At 36.7% G+C, this 22,613-nt stretch overlaps 2 protein-coding genes across 4 annotated transcripts in view; both read left to right on the top strand.

Moving 5' to 3' along the window:
* The window catches only part of Znf75a (zinc finger protein 75A), an 18,939-nt gene extending 7,524 nt beyond the window's left edge, over positions 1–11,415 (top strand). Inside the window, exon 8 of one of the 3 annotated variants that reach the window (XM_078024516.1) lies at positions 9,269–11,415. In XM_078024516.1, the coding sequence (XP_077880642.1) occupies positions 9,269–9,273 (5 nt within the window). In that variant the 3' untranslated portion in view covers positions 9,274–11,415. Of the gene's footprint in view, positions 1–188; positions 3,501–9,268 lie in introns of those variants that run through there. The other 2 variants (XM_078024514.1, XM_078024515.1) reach the window with 2 other exon arrangements.
* The window catches only part of Or2c1 (olfactory receptor family 2 subfamily C member 1), a 19,729-nt gene continuing 6,379 nt past the window's right edge, over positions 9,264–22,613 (top strand). Inside the window, exons 1-2 of the mRNA XM_078024525.1 lie at positions 9,264–9,341; positions 12,280–12,401. The gene's annotated coding sequence lies outside the window, so the exon portion shown is untranslated. The remainder of the gene's footprint in view (positions 9,342–12,279; positions 12,402–22,613) is intronic.

Here is a 22,613-nt window from a genome sequence, read left to right on the forward strand (position 1 = left end):
CATGGGAGGAGGAGACATGTACCTTGATGTGATCCTTTACATGGACTTAACATTCTAAGGTTCTGCTGGTCTGATTTTTTTTAACCCATGTTCATTTTGTTTGTTTTAATAAATCACCATTGAATTTTTCCTTCCTTGTGGTTCTGTTGTTCTAGGACACAGATGGCTTATTCTTATGTTTATTCCAGCAGGGTTAAAACAAAAAAAGGACACTGAAAATCATCAGCCTGTATCTCTTTCTGACTTGGAAATACAAGCACCAAGAGATACAGTATCAAAAAAGGCCAAAGTGAAAGTTCCCCAGAAAACAATGGGCAAAGAAAATCATGGTGATACCCACAGAGTAGGGAAATGGCACCGAGATTTTTCAGTGAAGAAAAGAAAGAAACTTTCAACATGGAAACAAGAGCTGCTAAAACTTATGGACCTTCACAAGAAAGACCGTACAGGAGAAAAGCCTTTTAAATGCCAGGAATGTGGGAAAAACTTCAGAGTTAGCTCTGACCTTATTAAGCACCAAAGAATTCACACAGAAGAGAAGCCTTATAAGTGTCAACAGTGTGATAAGAGGTTTAGATGGAGTTCAGATCTTAATAAGCACTTAACAACACATCAAGGAATAAAACCATATAAGTGTTCATGGTGTGGGAAAAGCTTCAGTCAAAATACAAACCTTCACACACACCAAAGAACTCACACAGGAGAGAAGCCCTTTACATGTCACGAATGTGGAAAAAAATTCAGTCAGAACTCCCACCTCATTAAACACAGGAGAACCCACACAGGTGAACAGCCTTATACCTGTGGTATATGCAAGAGAAACTTCAGCAGACGGTCAAGCCTTCTTAGACACCAGAAACTCCACCAATGAAGGGAAGCTTGTCCAGTGTCCTTATTCTGAAGAAATTCACCAAATGGAGTTTGATACTGAAAAAATGCAAAATCATGAAGCATGAAGAATTTTTCCTAATCAGAAAATTTGGTACATATATCATGATTCATAGAAAGATTGACCCAGCCGTGGATACATTAGTTGTTCTACTTTTAATGTCAGGGAATTCCTTAGCATAAGAGATGTTCTAAGAGCATCTGGATAAGGGAAAGGGCTCTTTTGGGATTGTACATGGAAAATAGCAATTTCAGCTTTAGATAGCAGATGCAGCCAGTTAGTAGTTCTCTGTGATGACAGAAGTAAATACAGATGGTTTTGCATTGATCTCTCCAGTCACTTCAACATAGTAGAAACATTTGTAATATAGTCTTCCAAGATGAAAAACTGAACATTTATCTATATTTAATTGCAAACTATTGTCTTCAGGGTAACAGGCTTAACATTTTCAATGATCTTGTGGGGCAGAAATTAATTCGAATGGAAAGTTTTTTCCAGGAGCTAAATTAGATTTTTTTCCTTTTTCTTGTCATTAGACACTGTTCACTAGAGTGGACATCATTGGAGTTTCTTGAACTTTTTAGCAACTTAAGCTCTTGAATCCTTCCTGTTAGCACAAATTTTACTGTGATAAAACAATATTTACTTCACCACTAGGGAATCTGCCAGGTGGACTAATAATGCACTATTTATGCCTCTCATTGGTGGTGTTTGAAAAATGGAAAACATCTTTAATGAGAGCATATGAAAACGGGTTGGAATTTGTAGCCATGAATATATATTAGATGTAAGGATTTTCTGTGATAAAAGTAGACTGTTTCCTTACCTCAAGATGTCAGGATAAAGCAGTCATAAAAATTAGCACTTGTCCAAGGATGAAAGAAAGTTTAGGATCAACTTCTTACAGTTTTTGTTTACTTCTTAATTTGGCTTTTGTTTCTTAAGAACAAAAGAGTTAATGTTTGTATGAGAACTGGAATGTGTGTGTGCTATTTGAACATGTATTCAGCAGGAGTTTGGGTTCCTAAAAGGAAAGTTTGGTAACTGATGATTGGTGTTGGGCAAGTATAGGTAGATCTACATCCATGTTTGTTATGTCTCACACTGAAAGTTCTTAAGCAGGGTCCACCTGTCTGTTCTTTCCAGCACAGTATAGGTGATAAATTTGATGGATTGCTGTCAGTCTGCATAGCCTATGGATTTTCTTAAAACTGACAAAACAGTAACTCAGGTTTGTTCCTGGTATGGCTTTTAGGTATGTCAAGAAAGAGATTAAGAAATTGTCTCTTCCTAGTCTCTCTTAAATGAGAAGTTGAGACTCAAAGAGACGGAGAGCCAGTATGGTGCATACCTGTAATCCCAGCTTCTTGGGAGGCCAAGGCAGGAAGATCACAAGTTTCAGGCTAGCCTGGGCAATAGAGAGATGCTGTCTCAAAATTTAAAAAGGGCTGTGGATGTAGTTCAGTGTTAGAGTGCTTATCTGGCATAGGTAAGGACCTGGGTTCAATCCCCAGTACCTCTCCCCCAAACACATACATAGGCTTAAGAACTCATTGCTAGAGGGTCTGTGGACTATCACATAGCATCATCTATCATATATGAAGGCAGGATTAGTAGGACCAATTTATTACGTTATCCTCACACAGCCAGCCTGAATAATGTGTTATATTGAATTCTAGCTTGTAAAACACTTATGTTTCTTGATTGGTTTGTGAAACACTCTTGTTGTCTCCATTTTCTCTCTAAAATAGAGATATCATTCAATTCAGGGTTGTTTGGGGATTAGATGGATTGATGAAAGTACAGCACCTAAAACAGGGTCTTGCCCATAGAAACATGGTGAGTATATGTTCTTTCCCTTTCCCTTGCTTCCCAGTGGTAAGTTGGACTGGCCAGCTACATTAAGGAGGCAAATGGCATTTGTTGCAACTCCATTCAGAAACTGAGCACTTATAGTTATTAGGCTAAGATGACTTGATTCTTGGCTTTAGTGTTTTATTGTGTACATCACGAGAACCACCTGAGCTATTGGTCAGGAGCTCTTGGCAGCGATTCTGTTTTATCTCTGAGGTCAGTTGCACCAAGTTTATTTTCTAAGCACAGCCAGCTCTGAGGCTGTGGTCTGCCTAGTCTTTCAGCCTTAGACCCTTGGGACTTGGACCATTGTCTCAGGACATACATGTATTTCTTACAGATACTGCAGTCACTCGGCTCTATTGTGTTCTGGACGCTGTCCTAGACTCTGAAGAGACAGCAAAGGAGAGAACACATCCTTTCATGGAGATTGTATTCCAGTGAGTTTAGGAGAAAGGAGGTAAAAAGAATGGTTTAGCTTTCTTGTTTCTTGCAGTAAGGTAGGATCATGAGAGATTTGGTCAGTGGGTCATGGGCAGAAGCCTCACTTCTGGGCTGACACATTTGTTTTCTGTGCAAGACTCTAGTACTCTCCTTTCCTGCCTTAATCATGAAAACACACATATGAGTAGAGGAGCCACAAGATCAAAGCCATCAGGAATATTGAGTCCCAGCTTAGAGGTCAGGTTTTCTGAAGCCCCCAGACCTGTAATGTACTTCGTGGGAATGAAAAATAAATTTCATGTTAAAGAATGGACATACTGGTGCCGTGTGTTTCTGCAGCATAACCTAGCCTATTTAAGCAATTGTTTGGTGGGTACACTTGTAGAAATCAAGAAAATTTCCCTTTTCATTTCACCTGACTTTGGTCCTTTAAAGATCTAGGTTCTCTTATATGCTTGGCAGCTAATGCAATTCCAGTTGAAACAATTAGGCACTCAAGACTGTAGGTTATAGGGAAGAAAGAAATTGCTGTCGGGGACGGTGATATCAAGGGGAAATTAATGGTCCAAGTGGACAAGGCAACCCTTCCTTCCTCTCTAGCTTTATTCTGTTTTCCTCATTGTTTATCTTCCTGTCCCCCACTCCTCCCCTGGACCTCACCTGTAGGTGGTGTGTCTATTGATGTTTGGGTTGGGGAGGGAGTAGGGGTTACCTTCCTTTTTTTTTAGAGAGATTTTTAAAAATATTTTTTAGTTTTTGGTGGACACAACATCTTTATTTTTATGTGGTGCTGAGGATCGAACCCAGTGCCCTGCTCATGCCAGGTGAGTATGCTACCGCTTGAGCCACATCCCCAGCCACCTTCCATTCTTGATGGAATAGTATAATTTGGAAACTGCCTCTGTTATACTTACTGTCAGTTGTATACATTAGAAAACAGAAGAGATATAGGGCAAAGCACATTTTCTCAGACTGGTATAGAGAGGAAAGTGGCTGCTCTGAGCTAAGAGATGACTGTTGGGGAGAAACTTGAGCAGGAAATCAGGACAGTTGCAGTTTTCCAGTGAGAGGCTGCCAGTGGGAAAGTCCTGGCTTAGATTGTAGTGATAAACACAGTGTCTCACTGTCTTAGATTTGAAATTTGGGGTAGAATTTGGAAGAAAGGTTTTGTGAATCTTTGTTCAAATATGAAATATGAGAGACAACTGTAGCTTTAGCCTTAAACATTAAGCACTAAAGTTCTAATGAATATGTCCTTCAAAAGCAGCCAGAAGATTTCCAGCACAAACCAGAATGGTGCTTTATTTTCATTTGTTCAGATGGCAGTATTAACAAAGTTGTTTCTGAGAACTGTGTTATTTCTTAGATTGCCTTCATCTTCCCCTGCTAGTCTAAGTGGCCAGTTGCTAGAATCAGCCCAGATGTAGAGTTCTTGCCATTGAGCAGACTATGTCCAGAAACTTTAGCTCATCTTGAGAACTTTGTATCTTGTAACTACAAGGGAAGAGCAGGAGGACTTAGATCAAACCTCAAAATGAAAACTCCTAGGGTTTCTATCAGCTTTGGGCTGGATTCCTTGTATAGTTTCTGAAGTGACCTGAAGTGGGAAGCCTTGAAGATTTTCCCATACTGTTTCTAGTGTTCTTCCCAGTAGACTACACCCAAATTGCTGTAGTGTGGATCTGAAATATCCCCCAAAGGTGCATGTGTTAAAGGCTTGGTCCCCAGATTGGTGCTATTGGAAAATAGTGGAAGCTTTAAGAGGTGGAGCTTAATGGGAGGTGTTTAGGTTATTGGGGGCATGCCCTTGATGAAGATAGGACTCCATTTCCTTCCTCTTTTTTTTTGCTCCCTGACCACAATGTAAGCAGCTCTGCTTCCTTACCATATACCCAAAAGTAATGGCCAAGTAATCATGGACTGGAATCTCAAATTAGCCAAAATAAATCTTTTCTTTTTTTAAGTTGATCATCTCAGGTATTATAGTAATGGAAAACTGATACATAAGTATAAAGCCATATTTTTGTTACTGAATCTTTCTACACTTGTTACTTGTATAGCTTTTTTGTGTAGGTTCACTGGGGAGCAAGGTTGGACCACTGTTTGAAGCATCTACCAAGCATGCTTTATGCATAGGTTTCCGTAATGTGCAAATGAATCCTCCACTGGGCAATGCTATGGGGACTATATTGAAATATCTTCAGCAGCCAAGATTCTAGTCCATGATTCAGTCCATGGCACAGGCATCCTCTAGACTATTAGAAAAGTGGAAGCTTCAGGTTCAGATTCCCTAGCTAAATATTGCTGATGGAGTAGAGCTACAAGCTGCACATCCCTCTTCCACAGACTTCTCTCTTGCAAGGGCCTACCCAGGATTTACTCCTCTAAGATCGAAACAAACAGTTCTGTTTAGCATCTTCTGTACCTAGTGGAAAATCCAGGTGTTTTAACAAGAACAGTCTTGAATACCCTCTAACACTTGCCATAGCAAAGAGTAGTTTGAAAACAGGATTGCCAAGTGGCACCTCACTTTCACAAAACTGTCCACCTTGGTATCTTTCAAATTCAGTTTGCTTTTAGGATCTCATCTACCATCCCCAGGAGGGACAAAAGAGTAGGGATCATTCATCTCATTTGAAAGATCACTTATGTAAGGCAGGCAAGTGGCAGAAAGTGGTTGCCTTAAAATGCATCAGAGAAGGTGCAGAAAGAAATTGAGGTTTCCTGGTTCACAGTTAAGCTATAGCAAGTTCCTTTGACTATGAGAGCCCTAGGAAGAATGCCAATTCTTGTCCATGCATGTGGAACAGGTTTTAGGAGCCATTCCCTCTGCTTCTATCTTTTTTTTTTTTTTTAAAGAGAGAGTGGGAGAGGGGAGAGAGAGAGAGACAGAGAGAGAGAGAATTTTTTTAATATTTATTTTTTAGTTCTCGGCGGACACAACATCTTTGTTTGTATGTGGTGCTGAGGATCGAACCCGGGCCGCACGCATGCCAGGCAAGTGCGCTACCGCCTGAGCCACATCCCCAGCCCTCTGCTTCTATCTTCTGGAAGAGATTGTAGAGAATTGGTATATTTGCTGATGTAAATGTTGTGTTTTAGAAGATTATTAATTACTGATCCAATTTCTTTTTTTTAAAGAGAGAGTGAGAGAGAGAGACAGAGAGAGAGAGAGAATTTTTTAATATTTATTTTTTCTTAGTTCCGCGGACACAACACCTTTGTTTGTATGTGGTGCTGAGGATCGAACCTGGGCCGCATGCACGCCAGGCGAGCGCGCTACCACTTGAGCCACATCCCCAGCCCTGATCCAATTTCTTTAATAGATAAAGGCCTATTCAGATAGTCTATTCCAAAGGTAGTTTTGGTGCCCTTCACAATGCTAAACCACTTACACCAATTCCTATTTCACGTGGTGACATTATTTCATAAATATTTCCTTGTTGTTCATGAAGCAACTAGGGGAAAGTGGGAAAGTTTCACTTTATTAATGCAAAATTGTACAAGAATCTGTACATTGGCAACTTTGAGACACCTTCAGTAGATTTATTTGAAATCTTTTTATCAGTGATTATGAGGCAAAAATGATTACCAAGACATGATAGAGAATATGTGGCTGGGCACAATGGTGCACACCTGTGATCACAGAGGTATGAGAGACTGAGGCAGGAGGATCACAAGTTCAAGACTAGCTTCATTAACTTAGCAAGACCCTAAGCAACTTAGTGAGATCTTGTCTTGAAACAGAAAATGAAAAGGACTAGGGATGTAGCTTGATTGTAAAGTGCCTCTGGGTTCAATCCTCAGTACTTAGACCAGGTACAGACTGTGGCAGATAGATTTGCAATGGTCATTTAGTTGAAGAAAATACATTATGGTGCATTAGTCTCATGTTCTGAGACCATCTCAAGGGCTCTCTCTACCAAATTGACCATGAAATCATGAGAAAAGATACCTAAATAAACTGCACAATATTGTATTGGATTTTTCTCTGTGTATGTTTGTGACACATACACATTAACACATACACAAATACACTTTGTGGGTAGCTATAGAGGTAGATATATTTTTAAATATGCTTCTGAGACAAATAGCCATGCTAAGTGAGGCATGTTGGTATCAGATCTGGGTATTAGTGATCACAACTATCTCCAAGGTATGGGAAAAATGTTATGAGGCAGGACAACATTCCTCTGACCACAGCCTGGGACAGCCAGAACAAACCCAGCACTCACCCACAGTAGGTAACATGATGGGGTATGTACTCCCTCTAGAATGGAGCACATTATACCCTCACCACCATTCTCTGTACAAGATTCTATCCATCTTGTCATTAAGTAAATTTCCGCCACTATAGACCATCCACTAGTCTTTGACCACAGCTCCACATGAATCCTGTACTTTTGGAAGGAAGTGTTCAGTGCCCTCTGTTCTATCCTACGAGGAGCTTTATACATGTGACTGATATTTGTTGACTGCCACCAAACACCTCCTTTTAATCTGAGAGGTTCCTGGCCGTGGTTACCAGGAGTGGAGAATGTGACCATAACTAAGTTATTAAGAGAAGGATTCTACCTCTGGTTAGGCATATGACGTTAAGCCAACCTTCTCAGAACTTTTATTGGAAATGCTAGAACAAATTCAGCTTTTGCCATATAAGTAACCCAGTAGCTATTGCCAGTCTTCTTGAAATGAGAAGAAATATGAGCTTTAGGATGAAACCAACATCATAAAAGGCAAAGCAGAATGATAGAAATTCAGGCCTTGGTACCATAATGGAGCTGTAGGATCAAGTATCACCTGACACCTAGAACTGCTATGAACATTTTAGCTACATCAATCTACACCTTCCCTTCATTGTTAAAGCCAGTGTAAATTGGGGTTTCTCTTTATGAAAACTGAAAGAAACATAAAGATATATAGTAATAATATATCTAGGAGATAATAGGTATATAGATATGTATATATATAAAAGAATTATCTAAAAGATTTTTAATGGAAAATATCAAGCATACATTTAAAAGAGAATAGTATAATAAAAACCTCATAGGCCTCAAAATTGTGACTATCTTGCTATCTTGTTTCATTTATCCCTTTCTGCTTTTTGTGTTTTGTTTGGGGATGGTTGTTTGCTTTGAAGAGTTTTAAAGGAAACCTCAGACATAACATTTCCCCTTAAATAGATCAGTTTGTAAGAGAGAAATAATTTTTAACAATCTCTGCCCTAAATCACCTTTGAGGGAAAAGTTCCCACTCAGCAGAGCCCGGTCTCCCCCAGGAGTCAGGTTAATTGAGAGCCAAGGAGCTACCTATTCCTCCCTCAGCGGGCAACCAAAACTTGACCAAGGATTTCTCAAGATGGCTTTGTAAGAGGACCCTCTTGGCCGCCTGCCTGGGGCATTCATTTATGAGAATACTAGACATCCCAAATGCCCCATAATGAGGGTGGTGCAGAGGGGATACCAGCTCTCCATAATAATCACCAGAGCAACTTATTAATTGGAAACTTACCTGATCTACTGTAGCACTTTTAATGAGCCCCATAGTGATTTGTTAATTAAAAGTTCAGTGGCATAGGTTAATTGTTGGTTTCCTGGAAGCCCAAAGAGCACAATAATAATAATAATAATAATAATTACCTTCCAACATATGTAGAGCACTTCCTCATTTATTGAGTATTCAAAACATTAAAATTTCATCATAATCCACCTCCTTAGCATTCCTGCTTGATCATACTTCTTTTCAATTAGCACTTGACCATCACTTTTGGTTAACTTCTGAGAAGAAAAATGACCAAGAAATTTAACATTTCTATTCTCTTTTCCTCCTTATTTGTTATATGTATCCTCTTGTTGGGGAATTTTCTCTCCTTTCTCTTGGTTTATGCCATTCCTTCCCTTTATCCTCTTCATCCCAGTGCCCTAATAATCAAGAAGTGTGGTACAAACTATTATGAAAGATCCTTTATGGCTGATTAATACTTGTCATATTTTATCATGTACCATTAACCTGTTTAGCCAACCAAGAGTTCTTTGCAATAAGAATTCCTGATTTATCCTTATCACCTTCTGCAATTCCCAGGTTGACTTGCTGTTAAGCTATTGACAAAAACTGGTCCTACCTAAGGATGTTTGTTCCCTAGAATTTTAGAAAGGTAAGTACTCTGTATGTTGAGTCACTCCTTCAACATTGTGAGCATATTTACTGGGTACTTTTCTTCTTCTTTGATACTGAGGATTGAACTCGGGGACCACTGAGTCACATCTCCAGTCTTGTTTTGTATTTTATTTAGAAACAGGGTCTCACTCAGTTGCTTTAGCACCTCACTTTTGCTGAGGCTGCCTTGGAACTCACCATTCTCCTGTCTCAGCCTCCAGAGAAATTCAGGCCTCCCGAGCTGCTGGGATTACAGGTGTGTGCCACTGCTCCCAGCTTACTGGGCTGGGTACATTTTTATGTGCTAGACATTGTTTTAGGTGCTGGAATTATGTATACACACTTTGGGTGTTTTTTTTGTGTGTGTGTTTCTAAAGAATTTGAGATTCAAGATAAAGAGAGCATCTCCTTAGCTCATTCACATTGTGTAAATAATTGTTAACATATCTATATCTTTTTCATTTGGTCAGTTGGTTGGCTTTCCATGGTCAATTACCCATGCTGCCTTATCTTCAACCCACAACTCTCCCAAAAATGGAATGAGAAAAACACCTGTCTCCAATTTTACATAATGTTACTTTTTAAAATGGGTATAACTGAATTGGCTTAGATTCTCCACTTTTATGAGAGTGGATTTTGAGTATTCCTATTTGGGAAACATCTCCAAATATTTGCAGGGACTTTCTTTTAATCCTGAAGACACTGACACAACATAATTAAAGCATTATATTCTCTGTGAGACCTTGAAACATGAAGCAAACTCTGAAGGAAATTGTAGGCACTTCAGTATATAAGCAGTTACCGTCAACGGTCCCTTAATGATGAGGATACACTCAGAAATACAGTATCCAGCAACTTTGTCATTGTGTGAACATCAGAAAGTGTACTTACACAAACTAAGATGGTCATGATGTTACAAGGTGGTATAATCTTATGGGACCACCATCAAATATGTGGTCCTTCAAGAAACTGGTAAAAGCTACTTTGAAATATCATTAATGGCCAAGTACTGTTTGCCATGCACCACATTTACATGGCCAAAGTGTTATTGGGTGGTACATGACTATATTCTGATGACTTGAATGTGTTCCCTCCAAAATCTAGGTGTTGCCAATGTGATAGTATTAAGAGGTGGGGCCTGTCAGAGGTGATTAGACCTTGAGGGCTCCTCCTCCTGAATGGGATTAAGGCCCTCATAAAAGAAGTCTCATACAGTCATCAGCCAGCTTGCTTTTCTGCCTTCCACCATATAAGGACCTGATGTTTCTCCCCTCTGGAGGATGCAACATCAAGGTGCCATCTTAGAAGCAAAGAGCAGCCTTTACCAGACAACAGAAACATGAATGAATGAGGCACCTTAAATCTTATACTTCCCAACTTGAAGATTATGATAAAATCAATTTCTGATGTTTATAAACTAACCATACAAAACAAAGACTAAGATTGCCTATTTACCAAATGATTTTTTACAACAATCAAATCATCAAAAACTTCTAAACAATTAGCATTATTTAAAAGTATATGAGGGCTGGAGTTGTGGCTCAGTGGTAGAACACTTGCCTGGCATGCAAGAGGACCTGGGTTCAATCCTCAGCACCACAAATTAATTAATTAATTAATTATACTACAACTAAAAATATTTTTAAAGTATATGAAAGAAATTTGATAATAAAAAGATAACTCAATTTTCAAAAGGGCAAAGGATCTGTAGATATTCCTTAAAAGAAATTATGTAAATGGCCACTCAACACATAAAAAGAAACTCAAAATCATTGGCCATCAGGAAAATGCAAAATCTCATGAGATAATACTCTACACACTCTAGGATGGTTATAATAAAAAAAGGTAGTGATATGTGTTGAAATCAGAATTCATATACACTGGCAGTAGGAATTCAAAGTGGTAAAAAAGTGTGTCAGTTCCTTAAAAAATTAGAGGGGGGCTGGGGATGTGGCTCAAGCGGTAGCGCGCTCGCCTGGCATGCGTGCGGCCCGGGTTCGATCCTCAGCACCACATACCAACAAAGATGTTGTGTCCGCCGAGAACTAAGAAATAAAAATTAAAAATTCTCTTTCTCTCTCCTCTCTCACTCTCTCTTTAAAAAAAAAAATCAAAGGGGTTGGGGAATACAGCTCAGTAGTGGAATGCTGGCCGGACACATGTGAAAACCTGAGTTCAATACCCAGCAATGCATTAAAAAAGTTAAATATAGATTTGCCATGTGACCTCACAATTCCACTCTTAAGAGAAATTAAAATATATACACATGAAAACTTCCCCATAGATGTTTTTGTTTTGTGTTTTGTTTTTGGTATCAGGGATTGAATTCAGGGGCATTTAACCACTGAGCCATATCCTAGTCCTTTTTTCATATTTTTTATTTTGAGATAGGGTCTCACTAGGTTGCTTAGGGCCTGGCTAAGTTGCTGAGGCTGGCTTTGAACCCCTGATCCTCCTTGCTTCAGCTTCCCAAGTGGCTGAGTTTACAGGTGTGTGCCACGACACCCAGCTCCACAGATGATTAAGCAGCATTATCACAGTAGCCCATAACTAGAAAAAACCCAAAGTGTTTATCAACTGAGTGGATAAATAAAATATGATCAATCCATATAATGGAATATTATTCAGCAACTATCACTATGAATTTGATATGGAGACAGCCTATTTTAAACTTCTACCACATATGTGTATGTATATGTGCATTCATCTTCAAAGAATAGTCATTATATTTTATACATAGCTTTTGCAGTTTTTCCATAAATGGCATACTCTATGTAATGATCTGCAATTTGTTTTTTTTGTCTGTTATTTTTTAGATTTAATTATGTCAGTACCTACATGTCAGGTCATTATTTTAATTAATGGCACCATTTGAATATGCCCCAATTTACCCATTCTTCTATTTACTTGACAATTTGTGATATTTTTCTTTACAGTGATGCAATGATGCTTACAGAGATCTACCCATGCAAATGTGAAATATGAAATAAAGGGCTCAACAATTGGTCCAATTAGGAAAAAGATGCTACAAATAAGGAGTTGCTAAGCTGCCAATCAGGTAGAGTAGCTACTCCAGAAGGCATTAGGAAAGGAGAGGAAGGGAAAAAAATATAAAAATGTAGAAAAAAAGCTTAAAGGAGCCAGGGGAGGTCATGCATGCCTGTAAACTCAGCTACTTGGGAGGCTGAGACAGGAGCATGGCAAAGTTCAAGGCCACCCTGAGCAACTTAGCAAGACCCTGTTCTCAAGATAAAAAATTAGAAGGGCTGGAGATGTAGCTCAGTGGTAGAGTGCCCCTGGGTTCAATTGCCAGTATCCTACACACACACACACCAACAAAACAAAACAAAAATCAGATTATTAATAAAACTGACATCAGACTTCTTTCTAAATAACAATACAGAACACACAAAGATAATTTCAAATTGTTAAAAAATATTCAAACTGAGACTGTTATATGCAATCAAACTATCCTTCACATGTGAAGGTTAAATATATCTAGCAAAAGGACCCCAGAAAACTTAACACATATATACTCTTTATGAAAACTTTTAGAGAAAGTGGTATAGCAAAAATAAAAACATTGAGGTGGATGATGTAAGATATATGGTAAGAGTAATGATATGCATTAATAAAGTTTTCTAATGTCTAAGAAAGCAAGACCAACACCACAAATAATAACACACACATGTACACACACAATTATATAATAACAACTAAGAAATAACTTAATATATAATACCAATGAAGAGGAGAGGCATAGATTAAAGAGATATAAAGATATGCAAAGAGATTTTCTTCCTTGGAAGGGTGGATATTGAAAAGTTTAAGAAATTGAGCCAGAGGAGAGGCATAGATTAAAGAGATATAAAGATATGCAAAGAGATTTTCTTCCTTGGAAGGGTGGATATTGAAAAGTTTAAGAAATTGAGCCAGCTGCAGTGGTGCATGCTTGTAATCAAGGCTGAGGAAGAATTGAAAGTTCGAGGCTAGCTTTAGTAATTTATTAAGACCCTGTCTCAAAATAACTTAAAAGGGCTGGGGATATATGGTGGTAGAGTGTCCTGAGTTTAATCCCCATTATCAAAAAAAAACAAATATAAACTTAAGAAATTGAGAGAAAAAAGTAACATTCTTGCTTTATGAAGTGTGATTAATAATCAGAAAGAAAAAATGAAAAGAATTACAGTCAATTCCCCATAAGAAAATTAGACCCATTTAATGAAGTCAGGAAAAGAATAAATGAATGAATACAGTGTAGTAAATAAAAACTTGAAAAAAAATAGATGCAGGATTAAGACCTAATAAGACAGTAATTACAATAAATGAAAATGGTTAAGTTATTTGATCAAAGAAATCTGAGGCTAATAAGATTTAAAATAAGATATATGGCACATCAGTAAGATTTCCATCACTGTGACAAGAAATCTGAGAAAATAAACTTATAAAGGAAAAGCTGTATTTTGGCTCACAGTTTCAGAAGGTCAGACTATAATCACTTGTCCCTATAGTTTTGGGCCTGGGGTGAGGTAGGACATCATGGTGGGCAACATGTGGCAGAACAAAATTAATCATCTCATGAGGTTAAGACAACACAGAGAGAAAGACTGGAAAGGGCTGGGGTCCTAATAGCCCCTTTAAGGGCATGCCCCAGTGATCTAACTTCTTTCTACTAGGTTCCACCTCTTTAATGTTTCACTACCTTCCAGTAGCATCATCAGTTGGAGACTAAACTTTAAAAACATGAGTCTTTGGGGGACATTAATGATTCAAATCATAGTACATAAGGATACAGAAAATAATTTAAAAATGATAAAATATGAAATCAGAAAAATATGAATAAAATAAATCTTGATTATATATTGACTACTAGTCAATTTATGATTCAAGGCCAAGAACTCCTGTCATAGATTTTAAGCAAAGTTACATTGGGGATTCTAGAAGGTATACCAACACCTGAAAAGAAATAAAAGATACAAGGAGTGGAAATGCAGAAAGAAAGTTATTCATATTAGGGTTACAGTTCCAGGTAAAATAGAGTGAAATGCTTTCTTCATCTTTGCTGTTATATTGAACTGACTATGAAATCTAGATAATGCATTTGCAATATGTATACGGGGTAAAAATGGGAGTTCATAATCTGCTTGAATCAAATGTATGAAATGTGATATGTCAAGAGCTTTGTAATGTTTTGAACAACTAATAATAAAAAATTTTAAAAAATCTAGATAATGCATAGAGCAGTTATTAGATAACTCTGAAAAGTTAACAGCAGGTAATTTAGGAAAGAACATCAGAATTGGAAAATGTTACTGAATTGATTATGAGTTCTGTTTATTTTTCTCTGGTGTCTCTTCAATTCCAACTCAACACAATTATAAACCTATAGGTGGGCTTGGGTTGTAGCTCAATAGTAGAGCAATTGCCTAGCATGTGTGAAGCACTTGGTTCGATCCTCAGCACCACATAAAAATTAATAAAAGTATTGTGTCATCTAAAAATAAAAATAAAACATTTTAAAAAAAGCCTGTAAGAGAGAGGGGCTGGGGTTGTGGCTTAGTGGTAGAGTGCTCACCTAGCATGTGCAAGGCCCTGGGTTTAATCCTCAGCACCACATAAAAATAAATAAAGTAAACATATTGTGTCCAACTACAACTAAAACATAAATATTTTTTTAAAAACCTGTAAGAGTACTATAGTGAAGACTGAGAAAAACAACTTTTAGCAAATTAGGAATAAAATGGAATTCCTCAACCTGTAAAAGAGCACCTATGAAGAGCCTACAGCTAATATTACTAATGATCAAAGACTGGACACTTCCATCTGAGATCACGAACAAGGCAAGCAAGGAACCTACTCCTATTATTCCTACTCAACATAGCACTAGAACTCTTAGCCATTGAATAATGCAAGAGGGAGAAATGAAAACATCCAAACTAGAAAGGGAAAGCTAAAGATGTTCCTATTAAAAAATGACATGATGGTCAATGTAGAAAATCCTAAGAACCAACTAAAGGGTTCTATAATAAGTAATTTTAGTAAGAACATAGAATACATGGTCAGTAAGCAAAATTAATTATATTTCTATAGACTTGCACTTATAAGAACTTCAAAAATGAAAGAAATCTAACATGTACAGGATATTTATAATGAGAACTATAAAACACTGATCAAAAGACACCATAAATAAATGGAAAACACATAACGTGTTCAGAAATTGGAAAAATTCAGCATGATATACAATGTCAGTTCTCTTGAGACAGCAATAGATTTAATGCAAGGGGGCTGGGGATGTGGCTCAAGCAGTAGCGCGCTCGCCTGGCATGCGTGCGGCCGGGGTTCGATCCTCAGCACCACATACAAACAGATGTTGTGTCTGCCAAAAAAATAAATATTAAAAAATTCTCCCCCCTCCCTCCCTCCCTCCCTCCCTCTCTCTCTCTCTCTCTCTCTCTCTCCCCCTCCCCCCCCTAAAAAAATTGTGTAAAAAAAAAGATTTAATGCAAGGTGGAAAAGTAAGCATCTAGAATAATAGTCTAAACTGTTTTGAAAAATTAGAATGGATTTTAAGGGCAGAGGGTATGACTCTGTAGTGGAATGTTTGCCTAGCATGTGGGAGGCCCTGGCTTAGTCATCAGAAACAGACAGACAGACAGACAGACAGACACACACACACACACACACACACACACACAGATTTTTAGAATTATACAACTTCCTTAAAGCTGTATTACTCAAAACAGTGGGTTATTGGTAAAGAAGAGACACATAGACCATTGGAAGAAAATAAAGAGTCCAGAAATAGTTCAATGAGGGATTGAATCCAGGGGTGCTTTGTCACTGAGCCACATTTCCAGTCCTTTCGATTTTTTTTAATTTTGAAACAAGACCTTGCTAAATTGCTGATGCTGGCCTTGAACTTGCAATCCTCCTGCTTCAGCCTCCCAGGATGCTGGGATTGCAAACATGTGCCACTGCACCCAGTGCCAGTTGATTTTTGTAAGCAACTTTTTAATGACATGGTATTCACATAAAACAAAAGTTACTATTTTAAATCCAATGGCATTTGTACAATAACAATGTTATGTAACCAAACAGCAGCTTGATCTAGTTCTAAAACATTTTTCTTGTAGGCCTTTTCTCTTCTTTGGAAACTGTTACAACTCTTCTGCCTATTCAAAATCATGTTGTTTGTCCTTTTGTTTTTGAGTTGCAGTATTTAAAAATATATTTGGGATATTAAACTCTTATCCTATCTGGGAACAACTACTGTTTCCCTCTCTGTAGGTTTTGTTTTTCACCTGTATAATAATGTATTTTGATGCACAATTTTCATATAGTTTAATCAATATAAGAATCAACTGCCAAATTCAAGGTCATAAAGATTTAACAGTTTTCCGTTAAGTATTTCAGGGTTTGCTGGGGATGTGGCTCAAGCGGTAGCGCGCTCGCCTGGCATGTGTGCAGCCCGGGTTCGATCCTCAGCACCACATACCAACAAAGATGTTGTGTCTGCCGATAACTAAAAAATAAATATTAAAAATTCTCTCTCTCTCTCTCTCTCTCTCTCTCTCTCTCTCCCTCCCTCTCTCCCTCTCTCCCCCTCCCCTCTCACTCTCTCTTTAAAAAAAAGATTTCAGGGTTTTATCTTTTGTGTTTAGGTCAGGAGTCTATTTTCAGTTAGTTTTTGTGTTTAGTGTGACTTGATTCTATTGCATGAGAATATACAATTGTCAAATCACTAACTGGTGAAAAGGTTATTTTCCCCCATTGGATGATATTTGTGCCCTTATGGAAAATCAGTTGACCATAAATATGTGGGTAAATTCCTGGAGGCTCATTTCTATTCCAGTAATCTCTATGTCTATCCTTAGGTCAGTATTTCACTATTTGATTACTATGGATTCACAGTAAGTTTTGAAATTAGAAATGTAAATCCTCCAGCTTTGTTCTTTTCCAAGATTGTTTTGGATAATCATGGTACCTTTCAATTCCATATGAATTTGAGGATCAACTTTTTCATTTCTGCAAAATACCATTGGAATTTTATAGGGGTTATCTTTCCTTTTGTTTGTGTCTCCTTTAATTTTTATCAGTGTACAGATCTTTCATTTCCTTGGTTAAATTTCTATAAGTATTTTATTCTTTTGGATGTTATTATAAATTGAATTTTATATTTCATTCTTTGATTATTCATTGCTGTTCTACAGAAATACAATTGATATTTCTGTGTTATTCCTGTATCCCACAACTTTGCTAAACTCATTTACTGGCACTCATGGTTTATATGTGGATTTTTGGAATTTTTATATATATAGGATCATGTTATATATTAATAGAGAAGCTTTTCTTCTTCCTTTCCAACTTGGATGCCTTTTATTTCTTTCACTTGCCTAATCACTCTCACTACAACTGAATATTGGTGGTGAAAGTGGGCATCCATGCTTTGTTCCTGAATCCAGGCAGAAGGTGTCTGGGCTTCTGACCACCCAGCTGTAAGTTGGAGGTTCCCACACCACTTCCTTTGATTCAATCATTTGCTATAATGGTTTGCACAACTCAAGGAAATACTGACTTCCCTTTACTGGTTTATTATAAAGGACATTTCAAAGCATGCAGATGAATAGCAAGATGAAGAGGCACATAGGGTGAGGTCTGGAAGGTTCCTGAGTGTAAGAGCTCCCATCCCTGTGGAGTTGGGGATGTGACATACTCTGAGCAAACAGACAAGTTCAACAACCTCATGCTTTAAATGAATACGGAGGTTTCATCAAATAGGCATGATCACTTATTACTCAGTCTTCAGCTCCTCTCCCTTCCCAGTGGTATGTGGTAAGGATGAAAGTTTTAAGCTTCTAATCATGTTTTTTTCCTCTTATCATGCTGCCCAGTAATTGTACTTTGGGTGTTTATCACAGAGACATAAAAATTTGTATTCACACACAATCCTGAACACAAATGTTCATAGCAACTACACTCACAATAGTCAAAACTTAGAAACACCCCAGATGTCCTTCAGTAGGTGAATATTTAGACAAATTGGTATTTTCATACTATGGAATAATACTGACCAATAAAAAGGAATGAATTATTGATTCGTACAACAAGTTGGATGGATTTCCAGTGAATAATGTTGAGTGACAAACACCAATCCCGAAAGGATACATACTATATATATGGCTCTACTTAATATTGATTTTTGGTGTGAAAAACTTTACAAATGGCAAAGAAATTAGTGATTATCAGTGTTATGGGAGTAGGAGGTGGGTGGAAATGGTTCCAAAACAGCAACCTGAGGGATCCTTATGTTGATGGAATTGTTCTCTATCTTGTTGTAGTGTTGGATACATAAACTTACACATGCAACAAAATTTCAGAGAGCTAAACACATGCACACACAAACAAGTGCAAGTAAAACTGGGAAAATATGAATAAGATTGGTGAATTATATAACAATTACCTGGTTATGATAGTAAACTGTGGCTCTAGTTTGGGATATCAGGTGAAGGACATATGGAATCCCTGTATTATTTCTTATAACTGCATGTGAATATATAATTACCTCAATAAAATTTTAATTTAAAATGGATAAAATTATGAATGTACACTTTACCAAAAAGGGTGTAAGGATCGTACAAATGTTCCTTTTCCTCCATGTCCTTTCCAGCATTTATTATTCTTTTTTTAATGTTTATTTAGTTGTAGATGAACACCCAGTCTCTTTATTTTTATATGGTGCTGAGGATTGAACCCAGTGCCTCACACATAAGAGGTAAGCACTTTACCACTGAGATATAGCCTCAGTGGCTTTGTATTCTTGATGGTTGCCATTCTAACTAGAATGAGATGAAATCTCAGTGTAGTTTTGATTTATATTTCCCTAATTGGTAAAGATTTTGAACATTTTTTATTTTTTGAATTTGTTCTAATTAGTCATACCTGACAATAGAATGCATTTTGACATGTTGTATACAAATGGAGCACAACTTCTCATTCCTCTGTACATGGTGCAGAATCACACTTTAATTCTTTAGGATAAATACTGAGGAATAGTATAGCTGGTCATATGGTGGTTAGTGTAGTCATACATGTATATGGGGTAATAATGTTTATCTTTGAATATTTTTGGCCATATGTATTTCTTCTTTTGAGAAGTATCTGTTTAATGCATTTGCCCATTTACTAATTGGGTTATTCTTTATTTGGTATGAAGATTTTGAGTTCTTCATATATTCTGGATATTAATCCCTTTTTGTTGGAAGAGTGGTTATCAGAGACTTTCTCCTTCTGTAGGCTCTGTCTTCACATTATCATTTCCTTTGCTGTTCAGAAACTTTTAATTTGATATCATCCATTTGTTAATTCTTAGTATTATTTCTTGAGCTTTAGGAGAAAAACTGACAGTATCAAAGGGAGAAATAATTCTACAATAATAGTTGGAAACTTCAATACTTCATTTTCAGTAACAGAACATCCAAACAGAAGACTAACAGGGACACAGAGTTTTTGAACAATACTAAAATCCAACTAGTCCTAAAAGACACAGAACATTCCACCTAACAACAGGAAAATACACATTTTTTAAGGATAGGCCATATATTAAGCCACAAAACAAGACTCAGTGAATTTTAGTAAATTGTACTCTGACCACAGTGGAATGAAATTAGAAATAAGTAAAAGAAGGAAAGCCAGATAGTTACACTTTTAAATGATCACTGGGTAAAAGACAAAATAAAAGGACAAAAATACGTGAATCAAAAGAAAACCACAATATCCCTTATCTTATGTGGTGCATCAACAGCAGTGCTCAGAGGAAATTTAATATCTGTAAATGTTATAGAAATAAAAGGAACTATAAGAACCAGGGAAAGTAACATGCACCTGTAGTCCCAGCTACTTGGGAGGCTGAAACAGAAAGATTCCTTGAGCCCAGGAGTTAGAGACCAGCAAGACCTAGTCTCAAAAAAAAAGTCATGGGCTGGGGTTGTGGCTCAGTGGTAAGTGGTAAGTGCTTGTCTTGTATGTGTGGAACACTGGTTTCAACCCTCAGCACCACATAAATAAATAAAATAAATGTATTGTGTCCATTTATAACTAATATTTTTTTTTAAAAAAAAAAAAGGTAAATGCAGTGGTGCACACCTGTAATCCCAGCAACTCAGGAGGCTGAGGTAACCAGGAGGCTGAAGCATGCAAGTTAGAAACCAACCTCAGTAATTAGCCAGGCCCTAAGCAACTTGATGAGAACCTTTTTCAAAATAAAAAATATAAATGGCTGTGGGTACAGCTCAGTGGTAAAGTGCCCCTGGGTCCAATGCCTAGTGGCCCCCCCTACCAAAAAAAATAATGAGAGAGTACTATAAACAATTGTACATTAATAAATTGGTAAGTAAATGAAATGAATGTACACCAGATTTCTTTCAAAAAATAAAAATAAATTGGTAAGTAAATGAAATGGAAAAATTCTTAGAAAAAAAAGTATCAAAATGAAGAAGAAATAGAAAGAAATAGAAAATCTGGATATATATGTCACAAGGAAAAAAAGAGTAAAAAAACCTTCCAATAAAGAAAAATCTAAGACCCAATGGCTTTACTGGTGAATTCTACAAAACATTTAAAAATAATTAACACCAAACCTTCTACAAATCTTTAAAAAAATTGAAGAAGGCAGAAACCCTTTCTAACTCAATCTATGAGGCCAGCATTACTCTGACAACAAAGACAAAGACAACCCAAGAAAACAAAACTACAGGCCAATATCCCCTTTAATATAGATGCAAAAAATCCTCCTTAATACAGCAGTTTATTAAATGATTGTGCATCATGACAAGTAGAATGTACCCCAGCAATGAAATAGTGGTTCAGTATATGAAAATCAATCCATACAATAGGGCATATTAATTGAACAAAGGAACCAAACCATATGATCAACTTGATGTATGTATAAAAACCTTTTGATACAATTCAACACCTTTTCATGATTAAAAAATACTCAATAAACAAAGTAGAAAGAAATCTCAACATTGTAAAGAACACAAAAACCCACAGCTAACACCATATTTCCTGATGAGAGACTGAAAGCTTTTCCCCCTAAGATCAAGAACAAAACTAGAAGAAGCCCTTTATCATTTCAATCAACATTTTACTGAAAATTTAGCCAGAACAATTAGGTAATAAAAATAAAGAAAAAACAACCAAAAGGAGGATACAAAACTTTTTTCTATTTATAGAGGGAATGATCACATACATAGAAAATCCCCCAAAACTCACAAAAACTCAACTATTAGAGTTAATAACTGAATTTAACAAAGTTGCAGGTTGTGTACTAAATATATAAAAACATCAATGAACAATATGAAGTGGAAATTAAGGAAATAATTTCAATTACAATGTCAAAAAATAATAAAAGATTTGGGAATACATTCAATAAGGTAATAATTGTATGCTGATAACTATAAAACATTGCTGAGAGAAATTGAAGATCAAAATAAATAAAATGACATCCCATATTCATGGACTGAAAGATTTAACATTGTAATGATGGAAGTACTCTCTAGAATGACCTAAGATACAATGTAACCCCTATCAAAAAACCAATAGCTTCTCTGGCATAAATTAAAAAGCTAATCATGACATTCATGTAGAATTGCAAGTGACTCTTACTTTTCAGATTCCTCTTTGCACACAAACCAATGTATGTATTTGCACATAGTTATTCCTCAAAAAATGAGATTATACTTTACACATTGTTCTGCAACTTTTAACTCTTCACCATATGCCTAGGATATTCTTCTGTTATAATCTTCAGATCAAATTCAGATGAATTTTGTTACAGCATTGTTTGTAGTAGCTAGAAATTAAAGGCAAGATCTATGTTTTCCCCTAATGGAATAGAAAAAATATAAGTACGTATTTACCTGTATAAACACTAAATACATACATAACAACATAAATGTCTTAAAACAAAGTGAAAAATTATAAAAAGGGCATTAAAAGGGAAGAAACAGAAAGAGCTATGGCACAGTACATTGAGGTAAATTTTAAAACTTGCATGCACAAAGCAGTATTTTGTATTTTATAAGGATATATATATATATATATCCAAACACTGGTGTATTAAACACATTAGAGTAGGTACCTATGGTAGTGTGGAGAAGAATGTCAATGAGATTGGGAATAGAGTAAAAAAATTAACAAAATATTTAAATAAGAAAAGTCTTGCAGGAACCAATTATAACGACATGTGCAAGAATTCATAGAGGTGCCATGA

This window comes from Ictidomys tridecemlineatus, chromosome 10 (assembly GCF_052094955.1).
Source record: "Ictidomys tridecemlineatus isolate mIctTri1 chromosome 10, mIctTri1.hap1, whole genome shotgun sequence".
Lineage (NCBI taxonomy): Eukaryota > Metazoa > Chordata > Mammalia > Rodentia > Sciuridae > Ictidomys > Ictidomys tridecemlineatus.